Source organism: Pipistrellus hanaki, assembly GCF_964339955.1.
Source record: "Pipistrellus hanaki genome assembly, chromosome: 8".
In the NCBI taxonomy this organism is placed as follows: domain Eukaryota; kingdom Metazoa; phylum Chordata; class Mammalia; order Chiroptera; family Vespertilionidae; genus Pipistrellus; species Pipistrellus hanaki.
The window spans coordinates 73,091,247-73,118,789 of record NC_140510.1 but is presented as its reverse complement, the minus strand read 5'-3'; the positions used below and the strand labels follow the sequence as shown (position 1 = coordinate 73,118,789).

Sequence of the window (27,543 nt, the reverse complement as noted above, 5' to 3'; positions counted from 1 at the left end):
GTCCTATTTCTTGTTCCTTCTCTGGTGATAAGAGGCAATCGCTTCTCAAGGACAGTGCAGAAGCAGAAGGAAGACTACCCTTTGGACTCAGTATTTCTGGGGGAAATACTAGATAAGAGTCAATGATGCCATTCTGAAATGCCTTCTCTTTACTGAAGGCCCAAGAGAAGAGAGAGAAGTTTGAACTAACTTTGGCCTCTTACTGATAAACTAAACACAAGCAGGAATTAAAGACTCTGAAGAAACAAATGCCGGATTTCCTCCCTCATTTCCTCCCAAACTGCGCGTCTTGTCCCCACGTCTGCGCGAGTCCCTTCCACCTGAGGGCCAGTCCTGGGGACGGGGGTGGAGGCACTCAGTGAGGGGAGCCGACTCTGGAGGCTCTTTGCTGGTGTGTCAGGCGTGAACAGGCACTTCCCCACACGGAAGGGCCTGTGGCACGCAGACTGGATGCTCCAGGGGAGGCCCTGGGGCCAGCCAGGTGCGGGGAGGCCCAGCTGCTGGGGGTGGGAGGGCCGGGTGGGGCCCCAGGAAGCTCTGAGTCCAGCAGTTGCTGTTTTGTTCCTCTAAGGACCAGTGGTTTCTTCCTGGCCCCGAGGACCAGGGTCTATGGGATCTGAGGCCCACACCGCGCCCCGCTCCAGCCTGTACCTGCTTGCTGGGCTGTGTGGCCTGGTGAGCGCTGTCCGCGGTGCTGGGCAGGCTGCCGGCCGTTTTGGGGTTTGCGGCTTTGCCCTCGGAGGGCTTGTGAGCGGACTTCCTGGCGAAGTTGCTCTGTTTCCCAGAGGCCGCGGTCAGCAGCGGCAGCAGGGAGCTGCAGGGGGCTCTGGACGAATAGTTGTTCTTTGGATGTGTAACTGCAACGAGAAAGCGCGGCGTTATCAGGAGGACACTCCCTGGGACCAGGTCTCCACCTCGGAGCAGGCTGTTCGGATGGGAGAGGCAGTGTATCTGGCTCTGCTTAAGGGAAGTCTGCAAAAGGTCTACACTCATTGACCTTTCCCGTTCTGCTCAGTAAATCTGGAGGATCTACGGATGGGCAGTGGAATCGGGAGACTCCGACTTCAGATCTTGACATTCCCTGTGACTTCTGTCATGTCCTTCCATCATTAAAGCTCCTTGGACCTCACTGTCGCCCCCTGGGGACCGTGCCTGACATGGCAACTCCAGGTTCAAGGGGTACAGGGTGGGTTGGCCAGGGCACACAACTCACTTTCCCCGCAGAGCATGATTTGGGCCTTGAGCTGTTCAATGTCGCAGGAGAAGCGGGCAGCCTTCCCGAGCTCTTCATCATATTTACGCTCGCTGACGAAGTGCTGGAGGCGAGAGAGGAGAGCAGGGGTTAGCGCCACACGACGGGCATGACAGGGGCTCACCGGGCGTCTTTCTGCTCCTGCGCAGCCGCAGCTGGTGTTGGCTGCGAGGACTCCAAGTCATGCTGGCTTGGACCTGCCTGGAGCACGACCACCTTCCTGTCCTGGGACACCTGTGGGCCCCGTCTTCCCCCTGCCTGGCTTGGACAACACGGCGATCCAGGCAAAGTGAGTCTGGAAACTCACCCTTCACTCTCTTGCAGCGTTTTATGTCCCGTTGTAAGTTTTTGGGTCAAGCTCATCTTCCTGATGTGGCCGATGGCCTGCTCAGGTGTTACTATGCCTCAAGAGAAAATATGTGATGCTTTCCTAGACACTCTTCTCTGTTTTCTTGTTTGTTTGTTTGTTTTTTATATTTTTATTGATTTTCAGAGAGAAAGGGAAAGGGAGAGAGAGAGATAGAAACATCCATGATGAGAGAGAATCGTGGATGGGCTGCTTCTGGTACGCCCTTCCTGGGGATCAAGCCCACAACCCAGGCATGTGTCCTGACCCGGAATCGAACCAGTGACCTTCTGGTTCATAGGTCGATGTTCAACCCCTGAGTCTTGCCAGTCGGGCCACCCTTCTCTGTGTTCCTAGGGGACCAGGAAGTCTGAGTAGCTTCCAGTAACTGTCTTGGTAGAATTCCAAGGGCTGTTAGAGGAAGTGGGAAAAAGATTATTTTTCAATTCATTTGAAATGAAGATTTATGTGCAGACGACAGAGTGAGAAATGCAGAAATAGCTACGACTCAGTTCCTCCTGGAGTTTACCAAAGAGTTTACCACGTGGCAAGGGAAACAGACACCACCAACTTCAACATCGGGTGACTGTGGATGTGCTTCAGGAATATAAAAGCGGAAGAAGAAGAAGAAAATAAATAAAAGGAAGAAATTATTTCCCACTGAGGGGAGGGGGAGTTATGTAAGGGAAGCATTTGAGCTGGAACATTAAAAAAAAATGGGCCAAATTCTTAACAGATAATCTCATTTTCAACTGATCACAGTGCTATGAAGTCAGTACTACTATTATCCCTATTTTACATAGAGGGGACTTGAGGCTCTAAGAATCTGTAACTTATCCGAGGTTGCAGGAGTTAGTCTGTTTCAGCCCAAAGCCTGTGTTATTAACCATGTTATGTTCAGGGGGATTCTGACGGGCAGAAACAAAACTCGAGAGATGAATAATTTCAACAGACGAGGAAGCTGGTGACTTCATAGTCCTCACTTCATCCTATATAATAAGAGGCTAATATGCAATTTGTCCCCTCAAGGGGGAATTTAACCAGGAGGCAGGGCCAGCTGTATCCCACTTGTGCATGAATTCGTGCACCTGACCTCTAGTGCTCTAATAAGAGGGAGAGAGAAGTTGGATGTGTAGACACCGGAGCCCAGCTGTGGAGTTGGCTCTGAGGGAAGATCAGACCTGCTCTGGGGCTGTACCTCCCGTGTGAGGGTGGACGGCTAGGCTGGAGGGAGACAGTGGAAGCACAAAGATGAATTTAGGAAGCCATGGCAACTGAGTAGGTGGAGAGCAACCTAGGTCAGAAGAGAAGCTGAGAAAGAAAGACCGACAGCCTCCCAGGACTCTTAGGGTCCTTCTCCTGCTCCTTTTCATGCCCAACCAAAGTAAGGAGACTGGGGGTCACTTGCCTAACCAGTTGCATGCCCAGACGGGCAGACAATCCTACTTATAAAGCCTGTAGCTTCAAAGTACTCTAGTTTCCAAGAAGTAGGTCAGAGGCTGGTATATTTGTGTGTGAGAAGAGAATAAGGGGAAACTTGTAAGTTGTAAATTCCTATTTTATTGTAGATACTTGTGTTTGCCTTTCTGGTAACCATTTCTTCTTCTGGCAACTGTACCCCAATATGGTTTCAAAGACCCACAGTCTTGGAGGGGGGTGGTCTGTCAATCAGACCTCCTGGGCTCAATGGTGGTTGTGACCCACTAGAGGCCGGTCAGCGTCTCTCTCTGGGACTTGAATCGAATGGGGCACAATGGCTGATGGGGCCTCAAGGGGTGTCTGGTGATCACTGCTGCCTAGTTACCCAAACTGCCCAGGCTTCTGCCTCACTGCAGGGAGAGTCTTCAGATCCCACTCTGCGTTGGTGAGCTACACTCACGCTCGTTCCCATTTCACGTGTTCTGGAGGTTAGCCAGGGTTGGGTTCTGCTGCGAACCCCTCAAAGCGAGTGAACACGTACCTGGGGGTGGTGCCCTTAACGAAAGGGCAACTAAGCTAGGCAAGGCCATAGGGGAGAGGTCTCCACACACTGTGTATTCTCTAGAATCCTTACTGCTCCACTGAGTTCACGCTTAGTGTGTTCACATGGTGTATTTATGTACACACACACACACACGTTACATAAGGTGAAGATAACACGCCGTCCCAGCTGTAATTCACATTTGAACACATTGTCTTTAGGCCGGTCCCCACCAGCTGAGAAAACAGCTCCTAACGCCCTCTCTATCAATACCCATTCAACCATATAGTGATTAGAAGGCTCTTCCGCCTCCTGTTCTCGACTTCAGCCCCGCGAAAGGGAGCTGGGTGTGAGACGCCGGGTCCTCAGACAGCAGCTCTACAGGGGCCACACACACACAAACACACACACACACACACACACACACGCACACACACGTGATGGGGTCGGGTCTCGGGCTCAGAGCTCGGGGCCCAGGCTGCGGTCGCTGGGAACTGACCTTGATCTCCGCCCTGAGTTCGGCCAGCTGCATCTCTGCCATCTGACTGGCCAGATCAGTAAGCCGCTTCAGTTCTTCCGCCTTCTTCTGACGAGCAGTCAGGATTTCCACTGCCAAGTGAGAGGGAATGCGTTAGGGCCAGCGATGAAGACACAGGACATGACCCGAGTTCTTGGAGTCCATTCTCCTTCTGCAGAGGGGTCACCGACGTGGGTTTGCGCTGGTGCTCACCACCAACCACCCCGTCCTGGATGTCCTGGCCCACCCACCCCAAACCAACACGATCCCTCTGACTCACTGCACACCCACAGTCTTCTCCATTTCCCTCACTGGCATCTGGTCTCCCTGACTTAATTTGGGCTTTTCAATGTGTGCGTTACTCAGAACAGCTATTTAAAAAAAAAAAAAAAAAAAAAAAAGGACACTTATTGAAATCCTTTATGAATGGCATTACAGAGATAGGAGTCCAGTAAGCCAAACCCGTGCTTCTGGGTGCTGTCCTGTCACAGTCTAACAGCCCCAGCCTTCCTGAACCTTCACACACCCCCGGGGCACCCAGCTGTGTGACTGGAGGATGACATAAAGGGCTCACTCGACTGGATTTCTGGGAGCTACAGATGCCTTTTCTTTTGACGCTCTGCAGACATGTTTCCATTCTGCAATCAGAGGGAAGGTCCAGACCAGAGTGTCCTGTCTTTGTTTTTGGTATCCCCATGGAAACATCTCAAGGGCGAGTCAAAGCCCCTTTGAGCTGGATTGGTGGGCACTCCGAAGCTTCTGCACACGCAGAGGAGACACCGGGGCCTCGCTGGCACCACATTCACACATCTGTCAGATGGACTACGGCTCCAGTAGATGTAGTAACCCACAAGATAACCTGTGTGTGTGTGTGTGTGTGTGTGTGTGTGTGTGTGTGTTTCCCAAAAGATCATGAAACTCAAAAGCAATGAGCACAAACCTACGGGGTGAGATTTAATATGAAGTCTGATCTTTCAACAAGTAGACTTGAAGCTCTCTAATTCAAGCCTCATAAGATATGCCCTCCCTCCTTTGGACAAACATTTTGAGTTGTAAGAAAGGAGAGGCCCATCTAACCAAGATCCTCTGCACACGTCATATCCCATTCCAGGTGGGACGAAGGTCAGCTGCTTCCTTAGCCCCGATTCACAGCACACACGCAGAGCTAAACAAGGTGGCTTCTCACTGTGAGAGTTCTCACTCCGTAAATGTCAAAAAAAAACCTTCAAACCTCCCAGAAGCTCAGAGGCAGTCCAGAGTTAAGAAGACTTCCTGCACATCAGAAGCCGTTCTTCAGACAGAGAAACATTATCTCTTTATGCCGAGATGGCAATAACATAAGAAATCTACAACTAAAGCCTTACCATCTGCCAAACCACTTTAATCATGCGCTAGCTGTTCACGGGGACTCCCCCGCCTCCCGCTTACACCAGGTAGCTGGGCCGAGCGGGTCTAGGCCTGGCGGCCTTTAGGAATACAGGGGATTTCCGTCTGACCATAGACAGCGTATCCCCGCACCATGTCCCAGGTTCCCCAGCCAGGCCAGAGGACACGAAAAGGTGGCCCACTTTCACTTTTGGCTACAGAGCCACACATGTTTGGTTTGGTCAGCACATGACAAGTTAGTTTTTCAAATTTACTGCCCACATTGGAAAACGAGGGGAGCCCGTGTGAGAGCTGATTGCTGGCTTCTCCTCAGTTAACTGGAATTTCTGGCTGCAGCTGAGAGCTTGCTGCCCTTTTCAGGTGGAGCTCGGCGCTCACCGGGCTTGGCCCATCCCTGCCCTGTCGGCCAATGGATGTCACCTGCCCGCCTCTGCCACAGGCATCTTCCGTCACAGCGGAGACTGCACGTGGGGTTATCTGCACCCATAACACCTCGGGGCTGGCACACATGTTGGCTGAATGGACTGAATGAATGAGTCCGTTACTTAAAAGGAATATGCAGAGAGGACAGAGGTTCCTTTTCCACAGGGGCCACCCAACAATGCCTAGGATTCATACCTTTGGTTATGTGTTTGCCAGTATAATTCAACCTACGGACGGGACACGGGGGAATTTATTTTTGAGTGAGAAGATGAAACAAAGTCCTTTCTTCATGCAAAGTCTTAAAAAACTCTGAAGGCCCAGACTTGACAAGCAGCTAGCACAGAATCAGCGGACCCTGAGTGATGACAGTTAAGCAGATCCACATTTCTTCATGAATCGTTTGTGGGACTGGTGACAATTAGGGGCAATTGTTCTTTCTGATTAGGTAGAGCTTGGGCATCCACACCAAACAAAAGATTTTGCAGAAATAGACATAAATGGGCCCTAAAACAGGAATGCAGGTGCAAGGTCACCAAGAGAGTCTTTGTTGACCCTCTTGTAGATGTGCAAGGGAAGGCAAGTTTTGCATCAGCACTTGTTGCGATGAGTTTCACATACAGCCTCATTAACATTTCAAAGCCTTCCATGAGGAGAAAGCCTTAAAACTTGAGATCTAAAGCTAAATGCTTTGCGGGGAGGCGTTTATTTCACCTCAAAAACTTCAATCACACAAGTAAAAAGCAAAAAAACAAAATCAGATCGGATCCTAAAATTCATTGATCCTAAAAATTTAAAATAGAATTACAAGTGTGTTTTGAAAGCACCCTCCTTTGATACGTGTGCGGAGGGGACGGTTCCCACAGCGTTAGGTTTTCCCCGCACGCAGGGCTCGGCTCGGATTGCTTAGGCACCTTTGTGAGCAGCTTCCGGTGTGCTGAAAGCCGTTTTCTCAACAGGATTTACACATTCCTTCAGGGTCCTGACACACACTGGAAGCTTGCTCCTGTTGCCTGGGCCTCGGAACATGCTGAGGGCTTCTTAAATAAAACCCCAAATCGGGGGGAGTGTCCTTGAAACCCTGGGACGCGGGGAGCTGGGGCAGAAGTAGCTCTTCAGGCACAAAGATTCTTTGAAATCCTTTTGTATTTCTGAAAAAATTCTTGTGAATTTTGCATCTCATTTCACGATGTGTCTGTGTTCCTATTAATAGAACATTTTCTTCCCACATCTCTGGCCGACTTGGCCCTCCAGGAGCCTGCCCCTGTGGGCCTTCCGCCCCCTGGTACACGGGCACAGCCTGGGGCCCCCGCCCTGCAGCAGCCTGGTCCCCGCGTCTGCACAGTGTGATACCCCCACACCTCGGGAGGCCACTGGGAAGCCACACGCAGTAACCCTGAGAAGTGGTTAGTACCGCACCTTTAAGAACAGCTCACGACGAATATTATTAATAAAGCGAGATGTATTCATCTAGAAGACACTTGCTCTGCTTGTAATTACCTCAGTGTTCACTGATACTGGGTCCCGCAGCCTACAGACACTGAATGAATTGCAATGGTTTGTTTAACAAATATTAGGAAGTGCCTACAGCCTTCTCATATTGTGTTAGGTGCCATGAGGGATATTAGGAGCTTGTGTTATAATTGAGGGAATATGGTTTCTGCCGTGTGCAGGAACTGAGAAGTACTTGCGAGGCCACAGACAAGCAAGCTCAAGGTGGTGGCTGTGAAGACGGTTCGGTACCCTGAGGGGAGAAGTCTCCCAGCTTCCGTGTGTGGAGAAGACACAGCTGACCCAGGCTTATCACCCGAAGTGCCGCCTGGCCCCTGACCTGCACCGTGCAACCGTCCAGGAGGGGCCGGGCTGCCCTTTGCTAACAGAGCTAAGCGCTTGGCACGGATTTTCTCATTTCACTTTTACAATAGCTATTTGAGATAGATACTATTCTTTTTAATATGTTTTTATTGATTTCAGAGAGGAAGGGAGAGGGAGAGAGAGAGAGAGAGAGAGAGAGAGAGAGAGAGAGAGAGAGAGAGAGAGAGAGAGAGAGAGAGAGAGAGAGAGAGAGATCAATGATGAGAGAATCATTGATGGGCCACTTGCTGCATGCCAGAGAGAGAGAAAGAGAGGGAGGGAGAGAGAGAGATCAATGATGAGAGAATCATTGATCGGCCACTTGCTGCATGCCAGAGAGAGAGAGAGAGAGAGAGAGAGAGAGAGAGAGAGAGAGAGAGAAAGAGAGGGAGGGAGAGAGAGAGATCAATGATGAGAGAATCATTGATCGGCCGCTTGCTGCATGCCAGAGAGAGAGAGAGAGAGAGAGAGAGAGAGAGAGAGAGAAAGAGAGGGAGGGAGAGAGAGAGATCAATGATGAGAGAATCATTGATCGGCTGCTTGCTGCATGCCAGAAAGAGAGAGAGAGAGAGAGAGAGAGAGAGAGAGAGAGAGAGAGAGAGAAGGAGAGAGAAAGAGATCAAGATCAATGATGAGAGAATCATTGATCGGCTGCTTCCTGCATGCCCCGCACTGGAGGTTGAGCCAACAACCTGGGCATGTGCCCTGACTGTGACCTCCTGGTTCGTAGACTCACGCTCAACCGCTGAGCCACCCCAGTTGGGCCTCGATACTAATCTTATTCCTCCCTTTCTAATGTGTAACCACAGAGTTTGAGACATTAACAAAATGGTTCAAGGTCACGCAGCGAGAAATGGTAGAACTGCCTCTGGTGCCTGGGAACCGGCTCCCCCAGCTCTGAGCAGTGGCCTGAGAGCTCCCACAAGCCTCACATGCTCGCACTCGGGGCAGCACGCTGCAAACGTTTCCCGACCGAGTGAGCTGTGAAAATGGGGTGCTCTCCAGAGAGGCTCCCAGTTCCTCAGGTCCGGCACTTCACGTGGTCCCGAGAAGAGGAAGAAGCACATGAAATCGGGGGTACTTTGCTAGCCTCTCAGAGAGTGATGTGCCAGCAGCTTTGTGTTTGGGTTCCAGAGGAGCATCTGTGTCTGTGGCGGCTCTTAGAGTTGTGACCAATTGGGCATGAAACGGAAAAGGGAGGACCAGCTCTACCTGAGACCCAGGAGACATCCCCTCATGTGGAAACCTACTTTTACCGAGGAAACCAACCGGTTGAGGGAGCATAAAACAATGTCTCAGTCAAAGGGATTGTGTGACGACCTGACTATCCCACAGCCTGACCCTGGACCACACTTAGCTTTATTTCATCAAACCTGCTCTCCTTTAGATCCTGGAAGTTTGCTTGTAATTATTTAGGAAAGCTGGGTAAGAAAACTAACGACAGCTATTTTCCATAAAGAGACTACGGACTGATGGACACGGGCCAGGCGAGAAACATGTAAGAAGAATGCAGGATCCGGCCTGATCCTTCATGCTGGTAAAAGAAACGCATTGCCGTCAGAGGTAAAGGCATTTAGCCGAAACTCGGCTGGGGGAGGCAGACTGCCATCTATCTAATTCACGAGATGAAATTTCAGTGAAGATGAAGAAGTTAAAATGCTCAGGAGACAGGCATTGTGAAAGTAAATCCCAGCTTAAAAACATGGCCTCAGGATTCCCTTGAGTGGAGCAGGCTGCAGTCAATGCTAAGGGAAGCTCCTCCCTCCCCCCACCCTGGGTCCACTTGGGCTTGTGTTGGATCTGAAGGTGCAATCTTGTCTCGGCTGGAATTTCCAACCCACGAGCCTAGGCCCATTTGAGACGGCAAGTCTGCCCTCCGGGCTGTCCCGGGACCTCACCGCAGTGGAAAGGTTTAGAAAAGAGTAAGAAGAGAACAAAATAAATCAAACCCAGGGAACAAATATTTTGTGTTAATACTAGGCAAAGTTTTGCAATGATGAAGATTGTCTGAGTGTGTTCATTGTTTAGTGTCTGGCCCATTGGGCAATCTCACTTGTGATTTCAATTTAAAACAAGCAATTCATCTTCTTTGGAGGTGTCACGTAGGCAGGTGTCAGCCAACTGGACTACGTTTGTGAACAGGGCTGGAGCGGGTCAAGAAAAGTTCACTGAGTGCATCTCTGAGTCTGAGCTGCTAATCTTACAAGAGTTGCTGACAAGCTTGGGGCGCTTTGCCCATTAGGTTTGTGAGTTTCCTGGTCAGATGCCTGATGTGCTAAAAAAAAAATAATAAACCAGATATATTAAATTCATAAGTGTTCTTTAAAATAAAGAGGAATTTCAGTTTCAAATGGGACTTGTTTTTTTAGGGAAATTAAATTTGTTGGACTTAGGTTAGTTGAACCTAAAGAAAAAAAAAAAAAATGACCAAGTGAAGAGGACTGTGCGAGTTGTAGAGCAAGATTTGTAAGTTGGGAAGGCTTAAAAGTCATGTTTTAAAGTTTAAGACGAACATTGATGTCATTTTAAATCCAACAACTAGGAGTAGCCCATTATATGCACCAAAGTCCCCCTGGACTTGAAATGGCTCTGCCCACACTTGGTACTTGCCCAGCGCCTATTCTGCACCCGCACAGTGGGTGCTGCCACGCCCCTTCGCACAGGAGGCTCGGAGGTTCCCAGGGGCTAGGTGATGTACTGCCCAAGGTTACGGAGCTCCAGAGCCAGAAAACCGTGTGGATTTCAGGACCCAGCTTGGAATCCCTATCACAGGCAGTCCGTCCTACAGAGAGCTTCCGACTGGGGTGTACTTACTGGCTTCTTCTTTGACTTGGTCCATTTCTGCCATCAAGGAGACTTCCTTGTCAATGATGCTGGGGAGAAAGAAAACAAAAACAAAAGCAAAGAATGCTTAATCAAAGACGAACTTTTAATAAGCACTGGAAGTAAAAGAAAGATTATTTTCATTAACTATTTCCCTGTGACAACGCCAGCGGCACACTCTGCTTTTCTGAGATGAGGCAACGTGGAAGGGACGTGCCCGAGGATGACGCGGGGACATCTGCTGATTTAGTCATTGTCAGCAAGACTAGAAAAAGGCCTTTCAGACTTACAGATGGCGCAGCTTTGAATTTGAATTGGGGAGTATTTTTGCCCCACGAATTACCAAATTCCACAACAATCCTAATATATAAAAAGCCAGGGGTTGCCACGACCCAAACAACCAGATGGACAAACAAACAACAGGCTGAGGACAGTTGGGGGTGACCAGGCCAGAAGGCAGAGGTGGTTAGGGGTGATCAGGCTGGTGGGGGGGGGGGAGCAGTTAGGGGCAATCAGGCAGGCAGGCAGGCAGGCAGGTGAGCAGTTAGGAGCCAGCGGTCCTGGATTATAAGAGGGATGAATGACTGCTGGCTTAGGCCCAATCCCCAAGGGGTCCCAGATTGGAGAGGGTGCAGGCTGGGGTGAGGGGACACTCCCCACCCCCCATGCACCAGGCCTCTAGTATAACACATATTTTAAAATCTGGTGCATGGGTCATGTAGGCTTGTAAGTTCTCAAGGGTCTCTTTGCTTCACTCTCCCAGACTATGGCAGTGGAGGGTGAGGGGAGGGCCATGCACATTGAGAAATTCGGGCTGGGTCAATCCACCCACATGCTCGATCACATGAGTCTATGCCTTCTCATGCCCCCGAGAAAGCGTTTCAAGCATCTTCACAATAACATTGCTCCACTGGGCACGGAAAGGAGTCCTGGACACCGCTTGGGCCTTCAGGAGCGGGAAGAGGCCAGCGGACTACTGGCTGGCGGGTCACGGGAGACTTGCAGGTAACCTGTCCTCCCTCCTCTTCCTCAGTGGTGTGCAGCGGGTGGCCTGGGTTTGGGACGGCTGCACAGGAATATGCCACAGACAGCACTAGAAACAGGGTGAGTCTAGCAAAACCTTCATCCACGTAACAAATATTTGCCGAGTGCCTGCCATGTACCAGGCAAGGGTATGAGTACTGCTGTGAATGAAAATAAAATTACTGCCATCCTTGGGGAGACTACGTTCTTTTGGGAGAGCTGAGAGGAAGAGGCGAGAGGACCTGCTAAAGTTACTGGGAAAGAGTGAGAAACAGAAGAGGAAAGAAAATGCTGATGGCAAGAAGGGGATATTAGGGCTCCCCGACCCTCAACCAAACACAAGGCTTCTGACTGGTCTCCAGGTTTTGAGAGCCCGCAGAGTACACCACGTAAGGAAACGCATGCACGAGGTACAAGACTGGGTGTATCCAGACAGCCTCACAAAGTCCCCACCCCCTGACCCCCTGAGGCCACAGACCATGCAGCCTGCATGTGTTGGGTGAGAAGAGTGTAGGAAAAGCCTCTGCAAATTCTTGGCCAGCTACAGTCATAGCCAGTTTTGTTGATAAAATCTGTTAATATCATTATGCGCGCCCAGAGGGTTTAGGAGATGGACCTCATTAAGCCTGGGGCACAGGACCTCCCCCCAGGTCTGACGCATAGGACACAAAGCTGGGCCCTCACACAACGGTGAGCTCCAGCCTCCGGGCCAGCCACTGGAGGAATGGAGGCTGCACACAAAACACTCTGAATCTGCCTCATGCCCACATGAGGATGTGCAAAAGCCTGTGGAGCTGCCACCAAACCACGCTTCTGTTCCTCTGAGTATTTCACCAAAACATTGTCCTCGGTGTCTTAGTCATTCAAGCACTGCTCTGTGCGACTGCGTCCAGCACTCCCGTGGATACAGGCAGCCAGGAATCTGTGAGTCAGGCCCCTCGTCCGAACCCAGGATCTGAAGGCAAACCAGGGTCGGCTGCTGGCCGGAGAGCTCCCGCTGGCCCTCCCTCAGGCACCGCAAGAGGGGCGCCCGGTCCTTTTCTTGGGCTCTGCTTTCAAGGCCGCAGGCCTGGAGGGAAGAACAGCCGTGGGAGGTGGATTCGGGGCCAGGCCGTGGAGGCCAGCCTGTCCTCTGGTGGCTGCTGCACCAAGCTGAGCGCCAGACCACAGGAAGGGCCAAGAGGAAGACTGTCTGAGCCTCCAGGTGCCCACAGGGCCCGGTGGTGTGGCATCTGGCCGCACCTAAAATTTCACCACTGCCGTTCGCACGTCCTATTCAATCTTACAGACACCGGACAGAGAGACGCTGCAGGGCCGCCTGGTGACAGACAGCTCCGAGGGCGGAACCAGGCCAGATGCTGGGCAAAACCCTAGGAACGAGGAGTTACCAGATGTGAAGGCCGGAGGGAGGGAAGGAGGGAGGGGGAGAGCCTTTGAGAGGAAGGCCATCTGAGAGCCGGTGAATCACAGGAAAGTCACAGACAGTGTCACCAACCACGTGCCCACAGGGAGGCACCAAGGCCACCTGCCTGCTTTCGGGGTACACCTGTGCAGCCATGTCCGCCCTCAGTGACCTCAGAATGAGGGCTGGTCTTGGCCAGCACATCCCGGCGGTGTGCTAGTCCCAGGCCCGTCGAACAGAGCACCAAGGCCTTGCTGGGCGATCTCATGTAAGCGTCCTCGAGGGCAGGTGCCCTGCTCGCTGCTCCCCCTGGGGCCCGGGCACAGGGCCTCGCCCCGGCTGGATGGCATGGTTCTCCCAGCCCTGCCCGCTCCCTCTCATTAAGCCCGAGCACCCCGTCAGGCCTCTGTTTAATCATCGCATCTTCGGGCAAACTCCGCGTGTTTAAGAGCCGTAGGATCTCAGACTATTGTGAGCTGCTCGACAAACACTGCTTGATAGTGATGAATGTAAGGGAAGAAGGCATATTCATTTTCCTGTGGCATCAATAATGAAACTTCTCCTTAATTGGTATATTGTAGCGCTTGCCCATAAATCACGCGTATGCAACGATTTATATAATTTTTGTCTCTGCCGGAATCTAATCATTGGAGACACAAACTTATGAATAAAAAGCGCACCGATATCCACCAAACCACACAGGGTTTGGCTCCGAATCGGAGCAGGTAGTTAATGATTCTGTTCCCAAATTGAGACGGCAATACATTATTGAAATCTGTGCTCTCCCTCTCCACTCATCACCCGAGACTCTGAATGCTGCACATTTCTGCTTTCCGCAGGGGTCGCCGGAGCCGGGCGGACGCACAGAACCTCCCTCTGCTGTCCGGGGGTGGGTACAGTCCCTGAGGTCCCCGACGTCAGCCACGTGGCCGCGTGCTGCCTGCACCGAGCTCCCCTAATGTAAGGTGACCCGACGTTCCGCTTTTGGCGGGGCAGTCCCGATTTTTAACAAATTGTCCCACATCCTGCGGCGTTTTAAAAAAGTCCCAAAAGCTGGACGTCTGGTCACCTTACCCTAAAGCCACGCCGGCCTCCCGGGCTTCCGATGCACCCTTTACCTTCCAAAACACGCCTCCTCGCTTTCCCTAAGCCCTCCGGACAGTAACGTTCTATTCCCTCGCCATAAAAAAGCTTTTATTATCAAAGCAATAAGGTGCGAGGAGAATGAGATTCCCAGGGCGGGGCCTGTGCTGTTACCGGTACAGTTAATCGAGGAGATAAAGTGTCATTTTGTAAGAAAGCCCGCCGTCCCGACTCCTTTCTGTAGAGGGCTCCCCACAACAATAATGAGAAGGGCCGGACAGGCACTGCAGCAGGAGGGAGCGACCCTCTCCTGCCCCGCGGAGGGCGCTTCTAGAACCCGGACGGAGCCCCGGCGGACAGCTGCTTGGGCTGGCAGCTGGGGTGGCCGTGGCAGGCCTCGGCTCTTCCCGGAGGAAGGCGCTGGGACAGGAGCAGCCACATCTGCTGAGCTGGTGGGCAGAACCAGCTGGGAACACCGAGGCACAAACTCGGAATCTCAGAGGGCATGTGAAGACATCCGTGTGCAGCCGCAGCCGAGTTAAATGCTGGGGTTCAGAGGGGCCCCTCCCAACTTGGGGCGTGGGCCGAGGGGTGTCTGCCGAGGGGCTGCAGCGGAGAAATGGCCTGGCCCATCTCATCTCATCTCATCCCACCCCACCCCATCCCCTCCCCTCCCCTCCCATCCCCTCCCCTCCCCTCCCCTCCCTTCCCTCCCCTCCCCTCCCATCCCATCTCCTCTCCCGTTTTGCTTCAGAACCTCCTTGTGAAGGAAGTGCTTCGGGCTGGAGCTTCCTGAACCCGCAGCCAACAAGCAGAGCAGAGCCAGCAGAGCTCCTGGAAGGAGACAGGGAGGAGCCAGAGCCCCGCAGGCTGAGGAAGGCCTGTCCGCCCCCCCCCTCCCCTCCGCCATCGAGGGAAGAGGCTGTGTTCGTTGCTGGGCGAGGGGCTGGGGAACGCTGATGCTGCCTCCGCCTTCTGGCCCCCACCATCTACACACAGCACGCAGGTGGGCGATACTCCACCGCAAGGATCCCTATTGTGTAAAGAACTCCTGTTTCCCTCTCGCTGCACCCTCCTCCTCCCACGGGGCTCCTCCTCACCACTGGGCCAGCGGTGAGCACACCCCGTGTATGTGTGTGAGGAGGAGTGGTGGGGGGTAGGGGAGGAGGGAGCACTGCTCACAGGTTCAGGCACCTACTCCTCTCCCTGAAGCGACAGGACTTCCCCTCCAGGTGTGGGGGGGGAGGGGGTAGAGGGGCAGACAACCCCCCCCCCCGTACACATTGGGGGTGCCCAGGGCCAGGGTGCCCTGTCCAGGCCGTCTCCTCAGGTATTGCCACACGTTCTAGGGCCCAGGGCCAAGCCAGCGAGGGTTCCGCTGACCCATTCCCCGGGCACAGGCGCAGCAGCCCGGGCCAGGTCTCCATTCCCAGGGCAGGACGACGGCAGCCCGGCACGGACAACAGGTGCCTGCACACGGCGCTCTCAAACGCACGCCCTGCCAACCAGGCGGCCTGTCTGGTTTCCGTTATTTTTATCGGAGGCAATAGGACCTGTTCACGTGAGCGCCCCCCAGTCCGCATGCTTTCCTTGGAGGCCCACGATGGCCGGCAGCACAGCCCATGGACATGTCGTCACGCTGTCTGAGGTGCGCTTCCGGGAGGAGACACACGCCGATGTCCCACCAGGACCAACTCCCGACACGCAGGACACACGGAGCCCCTCCGCACAGACACGCCGACTGGGAAACACACACAGGGATCCCCTTTTCTCCTTACAGTTTCTGGGAGTTGCAAAACCACCCTGTGAACTCTGTGAATTCCACACGTTCAGCAGGAAAACCTGTAGTCCTTTACGCACCTCCCTGTAGAATTTTACACGTGATTTTGCTTAGCAGGATTTCTTAGCTTTGCTAATTACTTCTTAGTTTTGCTTCTTTCCACGGTGATCCCTATTCAAGGGAAGCCACTTTCTGGTCTCGGTTTCCATAGCTACAAAAATGGTACGCGTTACCACCATCCCCTTCAGAAAAAACAAAAAACAAAACAAAACAAAACAAAACAAAAAACCCCTAAAACTACTTCCGTGGGAGAGAAAGCAGACTTCTCTCTGCAGGGGTCTCTCGGCACCTGGCCACTCAGGGCCCGAGGGAACAGCCGTGGCTGCTTGGCCCTCCCCCACGCACGCTCCAGGACAGCTTTGCCACACACGCTACACATCCTGTCTGTCCGCTCCCACAGGGCCTGGTACGTGTTTTAGGAAAGAGATCTCCCCCATCCCTCTATCGTGAGTAATGTTCTCCCGGTGACGGTCCCCACTGAATGCATATCCCCGGGCCCCGCACCCGCAGGCTGGGGACTCTGGGAATGAATGGGGCTCTGAGACCCCCTGTGATTCCAACATCTGAGAGGCACCAGCTGGTCACACATTCATCTATCTACTGGAAGGATGAAGGAAGGAAGGGGAGGAGGAGGAGGGAGAGAGAAGGCATGGGAGACAGGCCAGGGGAAGGAGAGCTGGGCTGGTGGCAGCAGTGGCCACTCAGAACCCGGGTCCCTTTGCCTTACTTCTCTCAACACTGAGCAGTAAACTGCAAAAAGTGAAGACACATCCGTATCTCCAGGTTCCCACAGCACGCTCAATAGACAGAGAGAGGAGAAGGAGACAGCCTTCCGAGTGTCCTGGGTTAGGCGGAAAGAAATTTGCCAAATGCTCATCTGGAAGTGAAGAAACCGACTCAGATGGGACTTGTCTCACGTGCAGGCTGGAGGTTTTCTGGAATAATCTAAGAAATGCGTGTCTCGTACCCGAATCTTCACAAACGCCCTAGAAAGTGACAGCAACACTCCTGTTGTGTAGTTGAGTAGATGTGAAGAAACTCAACCATCTTCAGAGCGAGAATATGTGGGGATGGGACTGAAATGCTGTTCTAACTCCACACCTCATGCCTCCAGGTTAAGTTGTTGATAAGCCTTGAACATGTGACTTTTGTGAGAGTCCACTGGCTTACTGAGGACCAAAGGTTTACAGCCACTGGAAAAATAACGTAACATACTCACAAGGAATGTTATTAGAGTAACTTCGGGTGTTTTATATAGTCTTACGATTTGCTGCTGGCCTAGCTACAAACTGCCCAAAACGAGGCCTTGGCCTCACTTCTGTACCCCCATCGAATAAACAGAAATAAACTCCAAGGTCCATTCAGACATTGTGACATGAATAATGTATTTTGCATTTATACTAATATAGAAGAACACATTTGTCTTATTTCCCAGTGACAATGGATTATACTACAAGATTAAAAATAAGACGTACTCTGGGATTGTGAAGATAGAACCATTAGCTCAGTTCCCCTTTTATATTTCCATTCTATAGTGAAACGAACAATTCTTACTCAAGGAGCTTGTTACCAAGCTATGCGATTGGTAGCCTTCATGTGCTGAAAAGGGTCAGAAATCTTTTCAGATTTCAAGCTGAAATTAGGACTAACCGCTTGCTCTCCGGCTCTGAGGGGTGTGTGCGCGCGTGTGTGTCTATTATTCTGAAGGAAGAATAAAAGGAAGAATCCACCCCTGTGGGGTGTGTGTGTGTGTGTGTCTATTATTCTAAAGGAAGGCTGCGCTGAACGGGAAGCCACTTCCCAGCTAAGGGTGTAGCCGGCAGGACGTCTGGCGGTGACTCCCCGTGAGGCTCAGAAAGGCTCCGAGTACGAGGTGCTCTTCCGGCTGGTTTCCTGGGGACGAGGCCGAGGCTGAACAGGCTGGTTCCGGAGTTTTTGTGTTTGTCAATCTGCTCTTCCTTCACGCTGGGCGATTCCCTGAGTCCTCGCAGGGCCCCGGGGGAACATCCAACCCCGAGAGAAAAACCTCGGGGAGGAAAGGAAATAGGAAAAGCGAGCAGCACCTGTTTAGAACGACACGCTCACAAATGGGGCAAGATTGGAAACACGCGGCACCTCGGTGGCTCGCCTAGACGCAGAGGCCCAGGCGCCTGCAGCTCCTCCGTGGCGTGTGATTCTCCTTCCCGCGGCGTCAGCGTGGTCCTGGAGCCGGCTTCTGCTTATGGGGCTGGTGCAGAGTGAGGCAATGCAGCCATGTGGGCATAACTATACTTATTAGCCTCCTTTGCCCCTGCCTCTCGGTATCCTTTGCAGGTGTGTGTTCATTTCTGTCTGGTGTGTTCTTCTGAGATGCGGGCAGGTCAAGAATGCTGGTGTGGGGAAAAGGCATGGGCAGTGCTTTGTACAGGTCACAGGCAGGTGTGCACTTAGGAAGATCACAGGACGAGAAGGAAAGTCCGGTTCATACAGGTTTTGATCGATGGTAAGATTGTATTCATGTCCAGGGCAAAAGGACATAGAGACCTTTTATTAAATGTCTTAAAAAAATACCATAAAAATATAATGCAAAATCTTGATTTTTGTCTTCATGACATGCTTGGCTTAAGGTGTGGGCAATCGCACAGCCATCATCTAACACACGGCTGATGTCAAATGATCCCATAACACTGCCCAGCGGCTGGAAAGGTTCCTGCCCTCAGCTCTTCGGCGGCAATCCCATGACCAACATCCTTGTGGGAGAGGGCGGAGGAAAGCTTTCTTGCTGGACACACACCACTCTGGTCCTGGTGGGGACACTAGCAATACTTACTATTTAGTCACATGGTTTTATGTTTTTGTTTTTTTTAAACTTTTTAAAAAAAATATTATTTTATTGATCTTTTTACAGAGAGGAAGGGAGAGAGATAGAGAGTTAGAAACATCGATGAGGGAGAAACATCGATCAGCTGCCTCCTGCACACCCCCTACTGGGGATGTGCCCGCAACCAAGGTACATGCCCTTGACCGGAATTGAACCTGGGACCTTTCAGTCCACTGAGCCAAACCGGTTAGGGCTCTCTTTTTTTTTAAATGTTTTGTTTTTTTTTTTAATTGATTTCAGAGAGAGAAAGGGAGGGAGAGAGCAAGACAAAAAACATCAACGATGAGAGAAGAATCACTGAGTGGCTGCCTCCTGCATACCCCCTTTTGGGGATTGAGCCTGAAACCCGGACATGTGCCCTGACTGGGAATTGAACAGTGACCTCCTGGTTCATAGGTCTACCGTCAACCACTGGGCCACACCAGCAGGGCTCAGCCACACAGTTTTATGCGGAGTCTCTACTCATCATCCATGCTTCCGTCAACACTCGCCACCTTCGCTGATGATCACCACATCTTTCCTGGGACACAGGACCTGTTCCACCCAATACTCACGTCCCCTCCGTGCACCCACCGCAGTATGCACAGCGCCACCATCCACGCCTCTCCCAGTGAAGGGAGGCGATTAAACGGAGGGCAAGTGTGTGTTCCACATCCGCCGAAGCCTAAGACACACAGAAAGGCCTGCTTCCGTTCGCGTAGGGGAGCACCGGGGCCGGCACCGAGGCTGCCCCGGTCGCTGGCGTGAGAGGAGCTGGACAGATGCCACGTGTGCCCAGGAGCACCGGGCAACCCTGCTGCCTGGCCGGGCAGAGGCCGCAGGGAAGAGCCACGCCCGGACAGAGGCGTTCCCTGCTGTATTCACCGTCACCCGCTTCCGACCCTCACCCGTCCCGGCCCCACTGCGGTGGCCGCGTGGTCTTCCTGCGGAACGAGAAAAAGACTCCAGAGGAGACAGGACGGCCGATGGAAGTGACTGCCTGTCATTAGCCACAGGCGTCCGTTCTCAACGTCTCCCCTTCCTCCTAAGGATGGAGCTGAATTCTATAATGAAAAACAGACCAAAGAGCAAAGCCCTCAGTCTTCTCCACTTCCATACAACTGGTTTTCTGGCCTTACGACGACAAAAATGTAATTTGACCTTTACAATGCGTAGCGAGGAGGTTTACATTTAGGGCGATATGGAAAATGAAATCCCTCTTTTGCTGATCCGAGCAGATGTGGTGCCGTGTTACGCTGGGCTTGTACCTGACCAGAGAGGACCGTCCTCCCTCTGGTCTGCAGCGGAGCACAGCGGAGCACTGGGAGGGCAGCTGGGGGCGGGGCGGGCGGGGACTCAGGGTGTGCAGAGGGAGTAACCTGGGCCTCCAGGCCTCCAGCCAGGGCAGAACCGGCAGCAGGGCAGGGCCGAGGGGAAGGTGCCAGAAGACACTTTCCAGGGCGCAGGCTTCCTCGGCATTGTGGATGTCGAGGGAGGGATCATCCTTTGTAATACTGGGGGGAGGGGGGCTGTCCTGTGCATTCTGGAACACCTACAGCGTGCTTCACCTCTGCCTACTAGCGGCCCATGGTGACAATCCCAAGTATCCCCAGACACGCTGTCTCCTGGGAGAATCCACCCGCGGAGAACACTGCTGGGCCCCAGATACACTCGCCCCTTTGCTGGACTCTCAGCCGGAGTTCAGCCACAGACGCACAAGAGAGTCCCCTGGAGCGCTCTCTCTCTCTCTCTCTCTCTCTCTCTCTCTCTCTCTCTCTCTCTCACACACACACACACACACACACGCCCACTGCTGGGTGGACTTCAGACCAGCGACGTCAGCGTCTCGGAGCCCAGGATGGCCGAAGCACCAGGAGTTTTAATCACAGAGCGCACACAGACTTCGGGGTGGAGAGAAGTCCCTGTTAATTTATAGGCACCGTCTCCCAGGCTCTGTTTAGTCACAAAGAGAGAAAAGAAAATCCCCCGGGGCACAGGAAAGCCCCGGCTGGGCTCCCAGCACTGAGTGGGAAGCCGCCAGGGCATTCTCCAAGGAGCAGCTAGAAGTTTGGGGAACCTGGGGGGAAAGCAACCAACGAGGAAGGAGTCTGCGATGTGCTAAACCGGCAGAGAAAAAGGGTGTTATCTGGACTCAGACGGAAGTCGTTCCCAGGCTGTGTCCGCCAAGGGTCTGACCGTATTTGGGGACCAGGAGCAGGGCCCCGGGAATGCAGGTCAGTGGGCTGCAGAGCTGTTCCCTTGGGGTGGGGGTGGGGGTGAGGACTCCCCAAGCTCCCAGCCCAGGAAGAGGACATAGGTGTCACCGTGGAGACACTGGTCAGTGGACCACCAGGGCGGGCTGTGTGTGTGTGCTGGGCTCCGGCCAGAGCTGCCGGCAGACGAGAGGACCCTGTGCAGGGGGATGTGGGGAGGCCCAAGAAGATGGACGGAGCGGAATATGGCCTTTCCCGCCCCGGAGTTTTCACACTCAGAGCTATCCGTCTGCTGGGCGAGTCTCCGTAGATTTGGATAACACTTGTTAACATGCAAATAAGTCACTTTGGAGGGATGACACCTGGGCATCGGAAGGATGACGTTACCAGGGACACAAAAAAGAGAGAGTTCAGGGTGAAAAAGAGAAGGGAAGGGGGATGGGCCCAATGGGAGTTCCACCCTGGAGTTGGTGTGGGGGCAGGAGCCCTGGCCTGCAGGGGCAGTGGGAGGTCCGTGTCCCCCCCCCCCCCCCTCCCCCCCCCCCCCCGCACCTCGCCGAGGGAGGAAGCTCCAAGGTGGAGAAAAGGGGGAGTGGGCAGGGCCCGGGGCCAGCAGAGTGGGGACTCCGGATCCACTTCCCCTTCTCCTTGAGCAGACCTGGCGCTGCTTCAGGAAAAAGTCAATGTGAGTGCAGAGGGGGTCCTGGCCCCTGTGCTCCGGCCTGCTGCGAGGGACCCCCTTCCCATCGGGGCCCGAGCAGCCTCAGCTGCAGTCCCCCCAGCTCCCACTCTCCACCTTCCCCATCCCAGCACACACTCCCCCCCCCTTGCTGTTCATCAGAGTCCCTACAGCTCTGCCGTGGAATGCTGCCTCCCCCAGCACATGGCCGACTATCAGCATCACTCTCCTTCCTCAGCGCTTCACTGCTCATTTTAAGGCTTCACCATCCACATGGACACACACACACACACACACACACACAGGGAGATTTGCGACGGGAAGCTGGACTCGTTCGCACACAGAGCGATTAAATCTGGCAGCTATAATCCCAAGGAATGAATATTTTCCAGTTGTGGTAGGGGGCCAAGCGTGCAGACAAGAAGCCAACTGCTTCATGTTAGTTCCCGATGGGACTTCTCACACAGATGCTCTTGCTGCAACATTCACTTCCTGTCAAGACGCGTGGTGAGAGCGCTAGCCATCCCTGTTCCCCTCTCCAGTTTCCAGTTCCTCCTGGGGGAGCAGCAGGGATCCCTGCAAGGCCCCTGAGCCTGGACAACTGTGTCCAGTCCAAGGCCAACTCTGCCATCAGAATTCAGCAACGCAATGGATTCCTCCCCCCGACGGCATCCAAGGAAGACTGCTCACACGCAGGCTGGGAAAGACAAGCGTGTGGTTCCTCACACTCATACTGTGGGCCCCGCGGTCCTGAGCAGGTGCCAATAGGTGGCTTCTCCCCGCCGCACAGCAGCGCCGTTCCCGTGGCTTCCCGCAGAATTCGGGGGGGATTCAGGCAGGCAGAATGCACCCCCTGAGGCTGGCACGTGGGTAACAGAGTAAACGTCTAGAGTTTGTTTCTAAACTAGACCCAGCGAGCACAGGGGCTGGATCCACGTCGCCCAGGCACCCGGTGAGCTGCCCTCTGTCTCAGAAACAGCACTCTCCAGAACCCTCCAGAGGCCCTGCCCCACAGCAATCCTGAGGTTCCGACCCTGTGACACGGATGGTGCTGCCTCCCAAGTTCTCGCTCGTGTCTATTGTTCACCATTTCATCGCCAACAGCAAAGCTTAATTAAAAAAGCACACACATGTATACTGCCTTCTTCAGTTCTGTGGCCTACTGTTTCCCCAAAGCACCACCGCCCCTAAACCCCTTCTCTCAGACAACGAGGGGGAGGCCCCGTTCAGGCCTGGACCAGAGCCAGCGCCTTTCCGCTTGGCAGAAATGCATGGAAGTGGCTGATTAAAAACCACTTTGGTTTTATGTTTAATTAACATTTACGTTACATTTTGGAGTCATTTTTTTTTTTTTTTTTAAAGGTTAGATCAGAAAACAAGCGGGCGCTTACTCACTGGGTAGCGAGAACATGCAGAACATGGTTGGTGTACACTTTCCCTCTCCGGCTCGGAGGAAAAGGGCTGCTTTGTCCCGAAGGTCACTGTGAAAGGGCAGCGCTGCCTGGCAGAGCTCACTCAGAAGGGAGCTCCCCCCACCCCCCGAGTTTAAAACACAATATGAGTTACAAGCAGAGAAAAGATATACAACTTCCCCCCGGCGCTGGCGCTGACTTCCTGGCCCCAAGCTTTTAGCTCGTCAGGAGTGAAACACTCCGAGAATCTGTTATAAATCTCAAGATGTCCCGTGACCCATGTGATGTTCATTTTACTAAGGAAATAAAGTAAAACAATAAAAAATAAAAGTCCGCCGGGCAGCTGGAGGGGAGAGGTAATCCGAGGTCATGGCTACACTTTGTCAATTAGTGTGTGAGTCACTCCGACGGAAGGTAGAACACGGGCCTCGGAGGAAGGGTTTACTCTAGAATGCCGCACAGAAGGAGAAGACAGAGGGCTTCTCAGAGCAGCCGGCCAATGCCCCCGGACAGTGGGGGGCCAGCTCCGAGCTCCCTCCCCCGCCCACCCGGCCCACAGCCTTTATGCATCCCCTCCGGCTGCTTCATGCCACAACACGGAGACCTTACGGCCCATAAAGCTTACAACGCTGACTCGCTGGCCCTTCACAGGTAGAGTCTGCTGACTTGGGCTCAAGAGAACAGGACTGGAGGTTGAGTGCACTTTAAATATCAGGGTAATGCAGAAACCGGTTTGGCTCAGTGGATAGAGTGTCGGCCTGCGGACTGAAAGGTCCCAGGTTCGATTCTAGTCGGGGGCATATACCTTGGTTGCGGCACATCCCCAGTGGGGGGTGTGCAGGAGGCAGCTGATCGATGATTCTCTCTCATTGATGTTTCTAGCTCTCTATCCCTCTCTCTTCCTCTCTGTAAAAAAATCAATAAAATATATTAGAAAACAAATATTGGGGTAACATAAGGATAGACTGGAAAATGTGAAAGCCAACAAGAATAAGTGTAACATCTTTCGCCTGTGAGCACCTATCCTCTCTAATGGTTTCGGCATATCCTTGGAGTTTGCCTTGAACAAGTAGGTCGAGATCTGATCAAACAGAGGAGTGATCCATGAGGGGCCAGGTGCCGAGACTGGGGGAGCGGAATGGGCTTCTTACTGAAGGGAGACCGACCCGAGGGTTCTCACATTCCCTCAGTTTCTTGTATTATATGTAGCCGATGGTTTACAATTCAAGAATTTACTAGGTTAAGTGTTAAGTGTAACCCTTAGTTTTACACAACTCAACCATTAGCTAAAAAGCACATCGGAGGCCAAAAAAAGGACTTGGAATAGAAAAAATATGCAGAAGACGTGACCAAATTCTAGAACGGTGGGAGGCTGAGGAGATGTGGGTTATGCAAATCGGGGTGCTGAGGGTGTGTTCTCCTTGGCCTGTGTATTTCCGTTCAGGACCCTGCTTTTCCTCTGGGGACCACAGGTCCTCACCTCCCAGTTCATGGGATTCTGGGGGAGCTCGCCCCCCCCCCTCACTGTGGCAGACACGGTCTCCGCCTGGCTGGTGGGGAGACGGTCGCTCTAGCCACAGCGGCTGGTTCAGGGACAGGTACATGACCCCACTAACCCTGCCAATGGGAACGAGCCCCTGGACTTTGGTTCGAACTCCCGGGGACCAGCCCTTGTGGGGTCCGTGAGCCGGAGCTGCCAGGGGCTCTGCTCGGCTGCTCCTCGGAGAGGTCACGCCTGAGAAGGAAGCCAAGAATAAGCAGAACCAGGAGCCTGTGGGAGACAGCGGGAGAGGAAAGGGGAGACAGAGCGAGGAGAAAAGGGAGGGAGCAGTGCAGAGAGAAACAACATGATCTGGGCTTAGGACCAGATTTGCCTGGAGGAGTCTCCTGGTGTTTTCATGCACATCGGCCAGTGAGCTCTGTTTGTCTTTAACCAGTGTGACTTGGGTTTCTCTCACCCAAAACTAAAAGGGTTCCGGCTGATCCCCTGAGAACATTTTCTTCCCGATAAAAACCCCCACCTTTCCTAGCAGGTCCTTCCTCCCGGCCGTGGACACGAGCCACGGAGCAGGACTCAGAGGAGTGCCGCCCGTCGAGCCAGCTACCGAGCCCGGCGGGGCCAGCACCACTCAGCGCCCCATTCAATTCCCATCCTGAGACCTCCCGGTGGGCCCCTCGCTACGTCTGCACGGGATGCTTCTGAGTTTTGTTAAGGGAGCTGTCCTTTTATAAGGACGAGGCTGGAAAGGTCTTCTCTTAGCAGCACGTGTGCTTCTGGCTTCCCCGAGATTTTACAGAAATGCCGCTGGCTGAGGTTTCGCTCTTTGCTGCGCTCCGCCTCATCCACGCACTTTTGGTGCCAACCTCCGACGCCAGTGAACTCCGTGCATCGGGCTTATTTTTACTCAAACACGTTCTCTCCTTTTTCATTCCCAAGATCCAGGCCTCCGCCTGCAGGGCTTCCAAAAAAAAAAAAAAAATCTGCGGAAGAACTGCCCCGCACGCTTCATATACGAAATAAAGAGCGTTCTCCCGCGGGGCTTTTCCCTGCAGAGACGACGGAGCGCCCCGCGCCCCTGCCCCGGCCGCCCGCTCACCAGTTGTGCAGCTCGGCGAAGGCGGCCTTGATCTTCTTCACCGAGCTGTCCACCTCCTCCTTGATCATGACGCGGTACCTGGTCAGGGACACGGTGCAGCGCTGCAGGTCCTTCACCGACTTCTCGATATTCGGGCCTAACGGGAATGTCAAGGGGAAACAAAAAAGTTTGTTTTTTGTTTTTTGATTTGAGCACTTGATCTTTGTGAGCCGAACAATACCAACAAAATCCAACTAACTCACCACCAACACCCCTCCTCCCCGACGCCAAACAGAGATTTTTTTTTTTCCAATGAAAAAAATAAATAAATAAATAGAAAAGTTCTGCATAGAGGTTGCTTGTAACCCAGGGGTTTTTAACATGCAGAGCGGGTGGTTGGTAGGGAGACTGCTGGGATTTCATTGGAATTAACAGGAGAAGTTTTGCATGAGGCTTGCTAGTGGGGCCTCCGGCTGGGCCATTCTGGGCACTCGTGTCTCCTCAGCTCTTGGGAAAAGGTCCTGATCATGTATGTTCCACCACACGGGGCAGTTTCTTGGAGTGGGATGTGTCTAAAGACTGCCTGTGTCTGAACACCGCTCTGCGTGCCGACGCCTGCGGGCTTTCGCAGGAGGAAAGGCCTTAGAGGTGGGGAGAGGTACAAACAGCGAGCGAGGCCGGAGCGGCGGGGCCAGGGACACTGGCCCGGGGCCCATCGGGCCGGGCCGGGCCTGTAATTACAGCAGCCCGTAAGCGGCTCTGTGGGTGCCAATGTCGCCCGATTTCCTGAAACCGTCCCCGGGGCTGACAGATAGTGCAAAGCAAATCGGCAAATTGTGGGTCTCCCAACGAGGGCATGCGTCTTGGAAGAAAGCAATCTCCCTCCAGAAAAGCGACAAAGCGTATCAAACCAGAGCCAAGGAAATCAGATAGAACCGAGGCTGGATGAGAAGAATATTATTTAATCTTCTGGGGATCGGAAAGGAAGTGACGGAGGCCCTTTCACGTGGAGGACCAGCTCTGGGTAAAGGATCTGGCACTAACATTCGCTTCCTGAGACGGGAGGGTAGAAAGCACCTGCAAATGCATCCCTAACCACCAAGAGAAGAATGGTCCCGGGGAGGCAGAGGAGAGGGAGGTGATTCCATTTACACCCTGTGACTGACACGGGCGGAACCACATCTGCCTCTCGGCGTGTGTGGGCCACAGAAAGGAACGCCGTCTCCTGCGCGTCTCCCTTCCTCAAAGCGGCATCTCTGGGCGCGCCCTGCCATCCTGGCCCTTTCCTGGGTGTGACAGAGACGTTGAACCATTTGTGCAAAAGAAACCACTTTACCTCTTTTCTTTGCCAGCTCATCTGGCTTTATTTCGGGATGAGCTGCGGGGACATTGGAATTAACAGGAGAAGTTTTTGCATGAGGCTTGCTTGGGTTACAAGGCTGCTCAGCCGACCACTGCAGGCCCTCTGACCTCTCGGGTGGTCCGTGTATAGGTTTGGGGTTCCCATCTAAGGACAGTTTCTGGTGCAGTGGTCTGTTGCCTTCTGTAAGAAAACACCAAATAATGACGGTGACGGGATCAGCTAGAAACATGGGTGATAAGGTGAGGGGGATGCCACTTTTTTTGTTGTTGTTTGTTTGTTTGTTTCCGCATGGACAATAATGCCTTTCATTGCAAACAGTCGAGAAACTGTTTTAGCAGAGTCCCCAGAAGATTAGAGAATAAATGAGAAACAGGAAGAACTTTGCACTGGGAGTCAGGAGACTTGGGGGGTGTTTGGCTCTGGCAATCCCTCGCAGGGTGACCATCTCGGAGCCTCAGTTTCCTCACGCAGGAAAGCCATGAGGAGGCTCCCATGGGTGCCCCGGGAAGGTTAGGGTGGGCTGTGTGTGTGTGTTTTTCTCACTCAGTAAAGGCT

General features: G+C 53.1%; 1 protein-coding gene across 5 annotated transcripts in view; it reads right to left on the bottom strand.

Moving 5' to 3' along the window:
• The window catches only part of SPATS2L (spermatogenesis associated serine rich 2 like), a 137,704-nt gene that overhangs the window by 3,146 nt on the left and 107,015 nt on the right, over window positions 1–27,543 (bottom strand). For 4 of the 5 annotated variants that reach the window (XM_084893219.1, XM_084893217.1, XM_084893216.1 and 1 more), the window contains 6 exons: window positions 26,962–27,168; window positions 25,647–25,782; window positions 10,550–10,608; window positions 4,058–4,167; window positions 1,214–1,316; window positions 652–857 (listed from right to left, as the gene is read on the bottom strand). In XM_084893219.1, coding sequence (XP_084749345.1) covers window positions 652–857; window positions 1,214–1,316; window positions 4,058–4,167; window positions 10,550–10,608; window positions 25,647–25,782; window positions 26,962–27,168 — 821 coding nt within the window. The remainder of the gene's footprint in view (window positions 1–651; window positions 858–1,213; window positions 1,317–4,057; window positions 4,168–10,549; window positions 10,609–25,646; window positions 25,783–26,961; window positions 27,169–27,543) is intronic. The other variant, XM_084893220.1, reaches the window with a different exon arrangement.